Source organism: Drosophila willistoni (genome assembly GCF_018902025.1).
Source record: "Drosophila willistoni isolate 14030-0811.24 chromosome 2L unlocalized genomic scaffold, UCI_dwil_1.1 Seg168, whole genome shotgun sequence".
In the NCBI taxonomy this organism is placed as follows: domain Eukaryota; kingdom Metazoa; phylum Arthropoda; class Insecta; order Diptera; family Drosophilidae; genus Drosophila; species Drosophila willistoni.
Genome location: NW_025814047.1, coordinates 16697006 through 16711245, shown reverse-complemented (window position 1 = coordinate 16711245; position 14240 = coordinate 16697006). Strand labels below are relative to the sequence as shown.

General features: G+C 36.8%; 1 protein-coding gene across 1 annotated transcript in view; it reads left to right on the top strand.

The window, feature by feature from the left end:
• LOC111519658 overlaps positions 1-9322 on the top strand; it is a 49550-nt gene extending 40228 nt beyond the window's left edge. The window contains exons 2-4 of the mRNA XM_047009675.1: positions 836-1011; positions 9035-9131; positions 9200-9322. Of these exons, the coding sequence (XP_046865631.1) occupies positions 836-1011; positions 9035-9131; positions 9200-9322 (396 nt within the window). The remainder of the gene's footprint in view (positions 1-835; positions 1012-9034; positions 9132-9199) is intronic.
• The last annotated feature ends 4918 nt before the right edge of the window (positions 9323-14240 follow it).

The following is a 14240-nucleotide window of genomic DNA, read 5'->3' as shown; positions in this document are numbered from 1 at the left end:
TTTGGCCCAGATTTAACTAGCAATCCTGCCAACTCAAGGGACAGATCACTAGCCCGAAATATTGGTCAGATGTTTGTAACGCACAGAAGGAGACGTTTCCTACCACATACAAGTATATATATTCTTGATCAGCATGAGAAGCTGAGTTGATATTGCCATGTCCGTCAGTGCGTATGCGTTTCACTCAGCCATCTTAAGAGCTATTGGGATGAAATTTGGGATTTGAGCTACTTATAACCTGGAAAAAAGTATGAAAATTGTCTGGATCGGACCACTATATCAAATAGCTCTAGAAGAAACATTTTCATAAAAATTGGACTATCCCCATGAAATTTACTAATATTATAGTATTGAATATAAAACCTCAGATCTCAAAATTTGAAGCTAATCGGATAAATAGAAAACAAGTTCCAGTCAATATAAATCGGTTCAAGCGCTGCTTGCTGCCTACTACGTCATCATCAAATCAACAGAGCACGTGCATACACACACAGACGCAACGCTACATAAACTGTATGTGTATGCGTGACGTGCTTTGCTTTGGGAATGATGGAAGAAGAAGATTGTAGATTGAAGAAAAATTGTAGTAAAAAAAGTAATAATGTTTTGCTTGCAGGTAAAGAAATTTTAAAATGTAAAACTATTATTGCCAAGGACTGCAAGGCTATATAAACTTCGGCAGAGCCGAAGTTAGCTTCTTTGGTATTTTGTATTGTATTTTTTCCCCCTTTTTCCACACATGCTCTTACCTAAGAATATATTTCTTAAACGGTTATAAATTTTTATTTCCTACATCCTTTATAATAAATAATTGTATTGATTATTATATTTTTAGCCATTTCCTAGTGATGGATTTCCCAACGTTATTTGCCATGACTGCAGGATGAAACTTGAGTCATTTTCGAAATTCCGGAATATGGCCCATAATTCACACAAGGCTTTGCGAGAGTTTTTGGTGATGTCTCAATCTTTAGAACTGGTTAGTGAAAATAATTTATCTTTTACAACTATGTATGTACTACAGACCTGTGAATATTTTTAAAAAATGGGTATAAAACGTTATATGTTTCACCTATAAATAAGTACAGAGTGCCAGACAATAATATTTTTTGGTATTTTTAATTTTAAATTGTTATATAAAATGTAAAGAATTTCAAATATTTTAACGAACAATATCTCATTCTACACAAAATTAAAACTACTTTTGTTCCTACACGAAAAAAAATAATAGTTAAAAAAAAAACTATAAAACGTCGTTTGCGTAGAAGTCAGGAAAAAAGCCGAAAACTACACTCATGGACAAAGAAATAGGTGTGAGCCTCACAATTTGCCAAATCTCCATATAAAAAATAAATCAAGTTTTATGGACAGAAAACTGATACACAAATATTCTTAATACTATCATGAAGTAATATAAGTAAGTCCCAAGTATAATAGAAGCGCTTACAAAAAGTGTGCTATTTTAGTAGGTGCATAGACCTGCACATAATGATACATACAGCTGTGTTCACGAAAATAGCAGTGCCCCTAAGCTTTGACTTCAAAATACCATAAATTTAAATATATTAAATTTTCGACGGAACAAGGAGTCCCCCATTTTCAAAAACGAGCAAGATAATGAAAAAACTGCATTTTGAGCCGTTCATTAAAATAGCAGTGACAGCTAAAAATTTAAATCTGTCGATTATAAATTATTTGAAACTTTGAATTCAGGTCACCTTTGGTTCTTAGGACTTAATACTTAGTCCTAAACCAATTATTGGCAATGGCTGGTGGGTACCTGCGCTGCACCGACTCCAGCAATGCTGAACTAAGATCTGTTGCTATATTTCTTGGATATCTTCCCAATGTTAGGCTTATTTGTGCGGTTCTTTCTTTGTGACGCTTCTCTGAATGTTTCCCCATACATTTTTAATCGGTTACCAATCCGGCGACTGAGCTGGCCCCGGCATTAAATCGATTCTTTCGAACTAAAAAAAACCTTTTCGAGCTTGCTTCTATGTTTTTAGTCGTTGTACTGGTGATATGTCCATTTTATGGGCATATTCCATACGATATAGGAGAGTTAATCATGCCACATTGCTTAACCGTCTTAACGTGTCGTTTGGGTGGTATACCGTTTATTCTGGGCGAAGTACATACTGTTGAGATCTTGCACCACCAAATAAGACTACTTTTGCGGACGTTTGGCCCGAGAATGTTACGCTACTTTGAAATGGGAAGATTCATATGAAGTTTTGTCGAAATACAAACGCGATTTTACATGCTTCGAAGTCCAGAGTGGGACTTTCCTTTGATTTCGGGGTATAAGCTCTAGGAATCTACGCCAACAACCCCCACCGATATGTTTAGATCATGTTTGACAAAATTAGAAGATGCAAACTGATTGAATCTGCTGTATATAACAATTTGCCAGTCATCTCAAGCCGTTTGTGCACGTTTTAGGTCAGTAGAGAACATCTTTGCAGAATATGCAACTAAAATTTTAAATATAATTTTAAAGTTACACCTTGATTTTCAAAGTTTTGGATCAATTCCGTCTTCTTAGCATAGCAATGCTTTTCCGATTAGCATGAAAATTTTAGCCTTAGTTGACGGAAATAATAGTACACCATAATTATCTAATTAATTACACTTACTACTGACAGATTTGTAAACTTTTAATTTGTTTTTTTCGCAACTAAACGAAACACTGCTATTTTTGTGAACAGTTAAATTTTTGGGGTTAAGCACAAAAATGTGAAAAACTACCCGAAAATTAGAAAAATTAACGAAATTTTTTCGGGTTTCCTATGCCTATATTCCATTTTACAAAACCAAAGTCAAAAAACTGAATGTATAAAAAGGAATATGTAAAAAATTTTTGAATCTTTGTTAGCATCTACTGCCCTCCTATTTTCGTGAACACAGCTGTATATATAAGAGATAGATATGATCGGACTATCCGTAATGGTGGCGGTGTGTTGATCGCTGATGATTCAGCGTTTTCGTCTGAAACTGAACAATCTTCCAATCAGGAGATTGAATTTACTTGTGTTAAAATTTTTTAAAATTCTTTTTCGACTTGGCAGTATACATTTACCATTTGGAATTCATTCATTTTAATTCCTCATATCTCTCTGACAAAGAGTTGCTTATTGTTCTGGGAGATTGTAATTTACCTGAGATTGCCTGGCCCTTTCATATGATTCTTAATTACTATTGCCCTCCTCGTCACACTATTTCATAGATGGTCTCCTTGAGTTGTCCCTAACTGTCACCTAGACAGAAGGCTAAGCAAGCACATCGAAGCAAGAAAATCACAGCTAAAACTGCTAGTAGCTTACTTTGGATCATCAATGCTCGCTCCCCTCTACGTTTGGAGTATAAAGTCCTCCTATACAACTCAGTACTGAAGCCCATTTGGATTTACAGTGCCGTACAATGGGATAATGCAAGTACCAGCAATATCGAAGTAATAAAAAAGGAGCAGTCGAATAATTTAAGAAACAATCACGGGGGCTCCGTAGTACATTCGGAATGTCAACATTCAAAATGATCTAAATATACCTAGATTAAAATCTGAAATGGGTGCTCAGTAACTAAAAAATTCTGCAAAATTGGATGCACATCTCTTAAAATCATAAACATTCATTTGTCAAGTATTGCTTAAAACCAACCAAACATACATCCACACTCTGTGAAAAACGCTTAAAATTATAACAGCGGCGCGATATCAAGTTGCCAACGCTGAGCATGAAATATAAACAATTTTCAACCACCAAAAACGTGTGTCATTAGAATAAGTATTTTTAAGAACGGATTGTCGCCACCTGGATTCTAAGGGTTCATTTATATACACAACACTTTTGTAAATATAATCAGTTCAGAAAAAAGCTCAAATTGCTTTTGAACAGATTCAATTTTACATTGGTGGGCTCCATTTTGAAGTGACCATATGCAAGATCCGTACTGTAAGATATGACGAACTACATAAGAACACCTAAGTCATTGATAATATCTAACAGCTCTAAGGCAGTGTCATTAAGATAATAAGTTGCTAAGTATGGAGTGCATCTATAAAAAGATATAACTTTACATTTAGAGCCGTTAAGGTTTAATAGGTTGGTTTCACACCAACTCTGAAGATCATTAAGATCCGATTGAAGTAGGCAAGAAGACGATATGTCTTTAAAACTGAGGCAAAGCTTAGCATCATCCGCGTACATAAGCATACAAAAATATGTCACTACCAATGGATTAAAAGAGTGAAAAAAGTGAAAAAATTAACACTTGAAGAGGGCCTTTTGTGTACGCTTAGAAAGATATTGAAGAATCCAATCAAGCAAAAAGCTGGGGACGCCAAGTGTTGAAGTCAGTATAAATGACGTCAGTTTGCACAGCAGTCTTGAATCCTTTGATCGAGTGAGATGTAAATTCTAAATTGTCGATCTACATACGTTTCTTAAACTAATGCTAGGATGACGAAATAATAGAACTACAAAAATGCTGCAATTGAGATGCTATTTTTCTCAAATGCTTTGGGTATGGCAGACAATTTAGAAATACCATTATAATTTGAGGCTCCAGACTTTTTCCCCTTTTTATGAAGAGGAATAATATATGATTTTTTCCAGATAGACTGGAAGGCGGAAGATGTGACGGACAGTGTGTACAACTTAAGTATTGGCTTACATAGGGCTTCTGCACAAAACCTTAATAAACAGCCTGGTATTCCGTCAGGGCCCGGTTCATAGATTGGCTTGACGGAACTGAGCACGCTAAGAACCGAACTTTCATCAAACACAGGGTCTAAAATGCAATTAGACGATTGAATAAGTTGTTTTGAAAAAATCAGCAAGCATATCGGGAATTGCCTTATTAGTGTCAGCTTTATTGTTTTCGAAAGACAAGTAAAACGGGTGCACTCATGTCTCCCGTTTTACATTGATACAGTTAAAAAATTGCTTAGGATCGCAAGAAAACCTGAGTTTACATCGCTGAAGATAATCCTTATAGCAATGTGAATTCAGCACCATAAAATTTGATCGAGCAACTACATATAGGGAAAAATCCGATGCTTTACCGGATTTTTTAAATCTTTTATAACATCTCGATTTTACGTTCTTCAAGTTACATAACTCACGTGAGAACCAAGGAGGTCTATCAGACCATCCTAGAGTCACACGCGGGACACAAACATCAAAGAATGACTCAAGAGTTTTATAGAAGACAGAAATGGCAGAGTCCATACCCGTTTCAGGTCGTTTGAGACCATCGACAGCGAAATGTACATACAACAAAGAATGGTAAAAAATCGTTTATTGACAACTATTGGTACCCAATCTTATAAAAAAAAACAGCTGAGAATAGAGACAAACTTACAAACTATTGGTTGAAGTACTGAAATTCGTAAAAAATGGGTTCGATGGCAACTTTAGTATTCAAGGATCAGAACCCCAAGAAACTAACTTCAGGTATGCAAGTCGGCAGTCTAGTGATTTGGGTATATTTCGAATTATGGTCAAACAATTTACTAAGGCTGGTAGTTATTACTGGAAATAACTTATTTTACTTCATGATACCACCACTAATCATTGGGAATCGATTTGCTGATCATAAAACTTGCCATTAAAACTAGTATCAAAATAGTCAGTTCTCGAATGCCGAGGCTTACACCTATTTCCATGTCCATGCATTCCTATGGAGTTTTTATTTTTATTTTTAAAGCAAAAACAACCTAACCAAAACGTTTTTAGTTATTTTTTTGTTTGCTTCTGTAAATAGTTTAAAGCTTCTAAAAGCATGGAGAAGGGAATGTAAAAGTTTGGGGATGCTTTACTTGGTAGAACACAGGACCATTGCAAAAAATTTATGGTATAATGTTGAAAAAACATAGATTATGGTGGTGGTTCTTATATACAACAAATTATAAAGTTTTTCAAAATTTATTAAGCCCTAAGGGCCATGTCCTCAAGCGTCGTTTAGTGCTAATTATCGCATGTTTATTTTAACGTATTGTTCCTTTGCAATTTTCTTCTATACTGACTTCTCGTCTCAGTTCTTAGCTGGTCCTCTGCCTCGATAAGTCAGGATTGCATTCAGGTCGATACATACTAAATCTAAAAGGAAAAAGCGCAGGGGGACAGAAATTTCCAAATAGTCTCAAAAATATGTTTTGTTTTGATTATGAGCATATGTGAATAAATGTCCAATACTTATTTTTTTGTGTTTAAACAATATTATTTAAATTTTGTAAAAAACATGACCTGCAAAAAATTGATGCATAAAATAATGTCTTATAATGCATATATATATATGTATATATATTTACATATATTGTGTCATATTGTGATGGAAAGGTCATTCATTAATTTTCTATCGCAAAAGTATTTCAAGTTTATTTTTTTTTTAATTAGAAAGACATACATTTTTTTAAGGAATACCTTATTTTGTATGCGTATTGGAAACTTCAAATGGTCTTTTGACAGCTCCGTTTGGCTCTGTCTAAATTTTAATATCATAACATAAAGTAATTTATGTAGAAGTAAAATCAATATGAAAATTTTTCCTTAACTTGCCTCAAAATTAATTGGACACCAAATGCTTCGTGAAGAAAGGGAAAACAATTTTCCAAAAATTGTAGTAAAATTTATTTATTTTATTTATTTATTTATTTATTTACGTCAACTAACACAGCAGTCGACGAAAAAGCTTAAGCTAAAGACAGATAGTAATTAATTGAAAAAGATGGCTTAGCTATATACACAACTAAACATCCCCGACCCGGTGGAGGTGTGTTATTTGCATAAGGTGCCAGCTATGCCCCGATTCACAGCCAATGTGCTCAGGGATGAGTTGCAACCAATCCAAGTCCAGAATATTACTATTGGTTTCGCTGTAGATGATTAAAAAGTATAGCGCGAAGAGAAGTGACAGAAAGATGAGGAGAAATTAGGTGAGAAAGGTTGTTAAAAGATTGGCAAAGAACACGAAAAAACTTAAGGAATTGCTTCTGTACCGATTCAATACTACGCTGGTGAACATCATATTGCGGATTCCACACTGGCGAGCAATATTCTAGAGTAGGGCGAACTAACGAAGTGTATAAAACCTTTGTTACATAGGGATCATCAAATTCTTTGGCCCAACGTTTAATGAAGCCAAGAAGGCTGCATGCTCTATTGACAATAGAAGAAATATGAACATTAAATGAAAGTTTTGGGTCAAACATCACGCCTAAGTCTTTGAACGATGGTACACAATCTAAGATAACAGACTTAACAGAGTAATGAGCTAGGAACGGAGACAAACGACTGAAAGTCATAAAAGAACACTTAGAGGCATTAAGGTGTAATTTATTAACGTGGCACCAATCACAGAACGCATCGAGATCTGATTGCAAGAACTGTTGGAAAGAAGGATCATTATAGGAATAACAAATCTTGACGTCATCCGCAAACATGAGCACGCGTGAATGAGCCAAGGCCAAAGGCAAATCATTTATAAACAGTGTAAATAACAGGGGGCCCAGATGACTGCCTTGGGGTACACCTGACGTAACTCGAACAGTTTTAGATATCGAGGAACGAAAAGACACCTTTTGGGTTCTGCCAATATGATACGACTTTAACCAAGCCAATAGTTTCGGGGAAAACCCCATGATGTTAAGTTTCGCGAGAAGCATAGAATGATCAACCGTATCGAAAGCCTTACTAAAGTCAGTATAAATAACATCAGTTTGACACTTTTTACGGAAGCCATGGTGTACAAGGGTAGTCAATTCTAAAAGGTTAGTAAGCGACGAACGACCTTTCATGAATCCATGCTGACAAGGAAAAATAGTGGATCTGGATAGGTGTTGAAGGGAAGACGTAATAATTTTCTCAAACAGCTTTGGTATTGCCGAAAGTTTGGCAATGCCACGGTAGTTAGAAACATCCGATTTGCTACTTTTTTTAAAAAACGAAATAATAAAAGACTCCTTCCTAATATCGGGAAAGCTACAAATCTCACTCGATATAAAGAATAACCGAGATAAAGGCTTAGATAGGGAAATCGAACACATTTTAAGGATGCAGCTAGGTACAGGACCGGGAACGAAGGAAGACGTCATAGATGACAAGCTAGAGATAATACAGCCTTCAGTAATACTAGGAAAAAACATACAATTTAAATGTGGATTGAAAAGGGATAGGGTGTGGGTTCCGAAACAGTAGTAGAATAAGTCGAGTGAAAGAATTTAGCAAACAGATCTGCAATATCTGAATCATTATTAGCAGTCTGGTCATTAAGTCTGAAGGTGGAGGGTAGTACATTAGAGCGTCTTTTGGAATTAACAAAGTTGTAAAATCTTTTGGGGTTCTTATAAAATTCAACCTTACAGCGAACGATATAATTATTGTAGCATTGAGTGTTTAAAAGACAAAATTGAGATTTGGCTATACAGTAATTTGCATAGTCAAGTCGCGAACCAGTTTTTTTTAAATCTTTTAAAATATCTCGATTTAATGTTACGGAGATTAGAGAGTCTACGTGTGAACCAGACTGGCGTGCTGGAGACGGTAGAGACATTCACATAAGGAACGCATTTATCAATTAGAGAATTAAGAGCAGAGTAGAAAAACTTCACTGCGCGATCTATATCGCAGCACTCAAATAGAAGTAAGAAGTGTAGTAATTTCGATATTAATTTGATTCAGAAGATTTTTGTTATTAAAGATCAAATAAAAATATCTCTGTAGGAACAAAGTTACAGAGAGACGCACTGTTCTGTCCTACAGTGCACTGGCTATAACATACCGCCTCTACAACAAAGGTACTTCTCTACTATAATAAAAATGCAGAATATCATATCACGCAGAATTTCACGAGTTTTTTAATGCACTCCGTAAATGTTAGACTAAACGAAAAAAACCGCGTTGGCGATAAATAATTATTTTGTGTAGGACTCTTATTCGCCTAAGCGACGTTTATGCACAATCAAATTGCTATTAGTTTCATCTCATGGCAATAAATAGTAAATTGCTATAAAAAATTGTCTAATTTGGAAAAGACATACCGACCAAGCTCTCTCGATCCTCACCAGCAACAGCTACAAGAACAACTTGTACAACATCGACGCGAGCGTCGTCTCTCTGTCCGCCGACAGAGTAAATTCCCCACTAAATGCTACCGTAAACACTAATATCGAAAATGCAAGCCACTCATAAAACAACAGCAATTAAGCCGTCAGCTATTTGACAACCACAACAACGACGGCAGCAACAAAAACTACTATGCCGACAGCAACTACTATAACGTCTTGAGAAGTATTGACCAGCCTCAAGCCGACAACGTTTAGTAGCCCAGAGTCAGCCACAACGATAAACTTAACGCCTTCTGTCCAAACTGGAATGGATAGATATATTAAAATATCTAAGAGGAAGTTATGCCCGCAAAAGAAAAAAAGTGGCGAAACGCCAAAAATAACCAAACCAAATGAACTAGTAACACCCTTAAACGGGAATCTTTTTAAAATTCTTGCCTATCAGCAAGACGATAAAGCCGGCGCTGTAGAAAAAGTTAAATCGGCTATACCACCCCCCTTATACATCCATGGAGCCAACTGCAGCACTCTAATTTCGAAGCTAGTAGAAACAGTAGGGGCAAATAACGTTGTGTCCCCTCTCAAAAGGGGAAACATAAAAGTAACTAAATGTCAAACACAAACTGAGGACAATTTCCGCATCATCGAAAAGTACCTCCGTTCTGCTAACATCAACTTTTATACCTACCAACTAAAAAGCAGTAAAGGGATTGGTTGTGTTAATGGGGTTCGAGTCATCTGTTCCAACACAACAAAATATCAGACTTGTCAATATCATCAATAGAAACAAAGTAGCACAACCGCTTTTTAAAATCGAGCTCCAACCAAATGTAGAAGTATTGTCGCACTAATATTAGTGCAGTAACTGTGGAGGGAACCATACGGCCAACTACAGAGGATGTCCTGTTTTTAAGAACTTTTAATGACACTTAAACGGACGCACCAACGGCATACTAGGTGTATACCCCCCGTGGGGGTTATACTTCGCCAAGGCTTTTAGATCACCTACCATACCTGCTAGTACCAGCCCCAGGGTATTCTTCGCTTTAAACTGGACAGGCAGAGCCCGCAAAAGAGACTACGTCCCTTTACTATCCACCGAATCCGTCACTTAGCGCACCAGAGCTTGACCAGCAAACTCCAAGTGGTTTAGAGGCTCTATTAATCTCACCGCTTTTATGTCGTTTATGCAAAACTGCATGCATGCACTAATGCGGAATCAAAATCCGCATATCCAAAAGCTTATTAATAATAAATAATGGCCTCCCTACGTCTATGTCCTTAGAATGCTAATGGCTTGTCCGAACACAAATCAATGACGTCGATCATGCTGATATCGGAAACATACATATTTAACAAAAAGAAATAATTTTCAAATGCCCAATATAATATCTTCTACGCAACAAATCATCCAGACGGCAAATTTCATTGTGGGACTGCTATCCTAATCAAGAACCGGATAAAACACTCTTTCCTGAACAGATTTGAAGCACAGTACCGACAAGCAAGTGCTATAAGTGACCAAACATTGGTTGCCGTGTACTGTCCATCACGCTTCTCAATATGTGAAAACGTATTTACCGATTTCTACAACATCCTCCGAGATTGATTGCGTTTCACCAGGTCGACATATTTTCAGGAATACAGACCCACGTAAAGTGTCTGACTTGATTGATTTTGCAGTAACCAAGAGGATTCCGCGTAATCGGATCAGTGCGCAGACACTGCTAGATTTAACTCCCAACCACTCTCCAATGCTATACACACTATTAACAGGACCTCAAGTACTTGATCGCCCATGCAGGCTTACAAATAAAAAAAACAAATTGGCTTAAATTCAAAATGTACAAATTGTGTCAAATTGACTTTACGCCGACACTGGATGTTGCCGAGGACATTAAAATGTACGTCTCTGCACTTGAGCCAATGCTGGGAGCCGCAGAAAGAGTATATACCCCACCTGCTTCTACTTACACCGAACCTGTTGACAGGCCTACAATCCGGCGGATAGAACAACTAGTAACGGAAAAACGATGTCTGAGAAGAGAATGGCAGAGTACTCGCTCACCTGCAGCAAAACTTCGCCTCAGAGGCGTTAACACAAGAAGAAAGCTGCGCCCAAAGGAAATACATAGAAAAGCTCAGTCCAAACAACACTAAACATTCTCTTTGGAAAGCTCACCCAACTTTAAGCGCTCCTACAGAGACAGTTTCACCGATAAGGAGTCCAACCGGCGGATGGGCTTGTAGTTACGAAGAGTCTTTGCCACACATCTTAAAATGGCTTTCCAGCCAAATCCAACATCAAACTCGTTTTTTACTTCCCCCTTCGAGCAATAGTGAGTACTCGGAACTCCAATCGGATGAGATATTAAAAACAATTTAAAGCCGAAAAAAGCTCCCGTCCATCATCAAGAGGGAAAGGGCAAAACCCAGCAATCATCCTAAAGGCCACTTAGTTTGCTGTCTTTTGTCTACTTTTGACGATGGCACGGCAATTCTCAGCAGATCCAAATGCCAAATACAAACCTCTGCAAAATTAGAGGAACACCTAAAAACATGTAAAATTTACGATTAACAGAAGAAGCTGTCCAGCTCTAATGCTAAACAAAGTACCAGTTCGCCAAGCCGACCATGTGATTTATCTTGGCATCCACCTAGACAGAAGGCTAAGCAAGCACATCGAAGCAAGAAAATCACAGCTAAAACTGCTAGTAGCTTACTTTGGATCATCAATGCTCGCTCCCCTCTACGTTTGGAGTATAAAGTCCTCCTATACAACTCAGTACTGAAGCCCATTTGGATTTACAGTGCCGTACAATGGGATAATGCAAGTACCAGCAATATCGAAGTAATAAAAAAGGAGCAGTCGAATAATTTAAGAAACAATCACGGGGGCTCCGTAGTACATTCGGAATGTCAACATTCAAAATGATCTAAATATACCTAGATTAAAATCTGAAATGGGTGCTCAGTAACTAAAAAATTCTGCAAAATTGGATGCACATCTCTTAAAATCATAAACATTCATTTGTCAAGTATTGCTTAAAACCAACCAAACATACATCCACACTCTGTGAAAAACGCTTAAAATTATAACAGCGGCGCGATATCAAGTTGCCAACGCTGAGCATGAAATATAAACAATTTTCAACCACCAAAAACGTGTGTCATTAGAATAAGTATTTTTAAGAACGGATTGTCGCCACCTAGATTCTAAGGGTTCATTTATATACACAACACTTTTGTAAATATAATCAGTTCAGAAAAAAGCTCAAATTGCTTTTGAACAGATTCAATTTTACATTGGTGGGCTCCATTTTGAAGTGACCATATGCAAGATCCGTACTGTAAGATATGACGAACTACATAAGAACACCTAAGTCATTGATAATATCTAACAGCTCTAAGGCAGTGTCATTAAGATAATAAGTTGCTAAGTATGGAGTGCATCTATAAAAAGATATAACTTTACATTTAGAGCCGTTAAGGTTTAATAGGTTGGTTTCACACCAACTCTGAAGATCATTAAGATCCGATTGAAGTAGGCAAGAAGACGATATGTCTTTAAAACTGAGGCAAAGCTTAGCATCATCCGCGTACATAAGCATACAAAAATATGTCACTACCAATGGATTAAAAGAGTGAAAAAAGTGAAAAAATTAACACTTGAAGAGGGCCTTTTGTGTACGCTTAGAAAGATATTGAAGAATCCAATCAAGCAAAAAGCTGGGGACGCCAAGTGTTGAAGTCAGTATAAATGACGTCAGTTTGCACAGCAGTCTTGAATCCTTTGATCGAGTGAGATGTAAATTCTAAATTGTCGATCTACATACGTTTCTTAAACTAATGCTAGGATGACGAAATAATAGAACTACAAAAATGCTGCAATTGAGATGCTATTTTTCTCAAATGCTTTGGGTATGGCAGACAATTTAGAAATACCATTATAATTTGAGGCTCCAGACTTTTTCCCCTTTTTATGAAGAGGAATAATATATGATTTTTTCCAGATAGACTGGAAGGCGGAAGATGTGACGGACAGTGTGTACAACTTAAGTATTGGCTTACATAGGGCTTCTGCACAAAACCTTAATAAACAGCCTGGTATTCCGTCAGGGCCCGGTTCATAGATTGGCTTGACGGAACTGAGCACGCTAAGAACCGAACTTTCATCAAACACAGGGTCTAAAATGCAATTAGACAATTGAATAAGTTGTTTTGAAAAAATCAGCAAGCATATCGGGAATTGCCTTATTAGTGTCAGCTTTATTGTTTTCGAAAGACAAGTAAAACGGGTGCACTGATGTCTCCCGTTTTACATTGATACAGTTAAAAAATTGCTTAGGATCGCAAGAAAACCTGAGTTTACATCGCTGAAGATAATCCTTATAGCAATGTGAATTCAGCACCATAAAATTTGATCGAGCAACTACATATAGGGAAAAATCCGATGCTTTACCGGATTTTTTAAATCTTTTATAACATCTCGATTTTACGTTCTTCAAGTTACATAACTCACGTGAGAACCAAGGAGGTCTATCAGACCATCCTAGAGTCACACGCGGGACACAAACATCAAAGAATGACTCAAGAGTTTTATAGAAGACAGAAATGGCAGAGTCCATATCGGTGCAAGTATACAGATATGTCCAATCATTAGTTAACAAGAGTTTTTTAAGTTTAGTAAAGTTTGTCTTGTGAAAACATCGGGTTGGAGGCATCGAGTTATTATGTCGAGACATAACACCAAAAGGAAGGTCAATGGTTATATCCAGAGTTGGATGAAAGTTGTCTTCGGGGATAACTAAGGGATCAGTCCTGGAAACATCGCAGTTGGAAGAATCCATCACAAACACCAGATCTACTGATCTTTCACGACTATTCCGGACAGGATTTACTTGAGTTAGGGACAACTCAAGGAGACCATCTATGCCAATACTTAAGTTGTACACACTGTCCGTCACATCTTCCGCCTTCCAGTCTATCTGGAAAAAATCATATATTATTCCTCTTCATAAAAAGGGGAAAAAGTCTGGAGCCTCAAATTATAATGGTGTTTCTAAATTGTCTGCCATACCCAAAGCATTTGAGAAAAATAGCATCTCAATTGCAGCATTTTTGTAGTTCTATTATTTCGTCATCCTAGCATTAGTTTAAGAAACGTATGTAG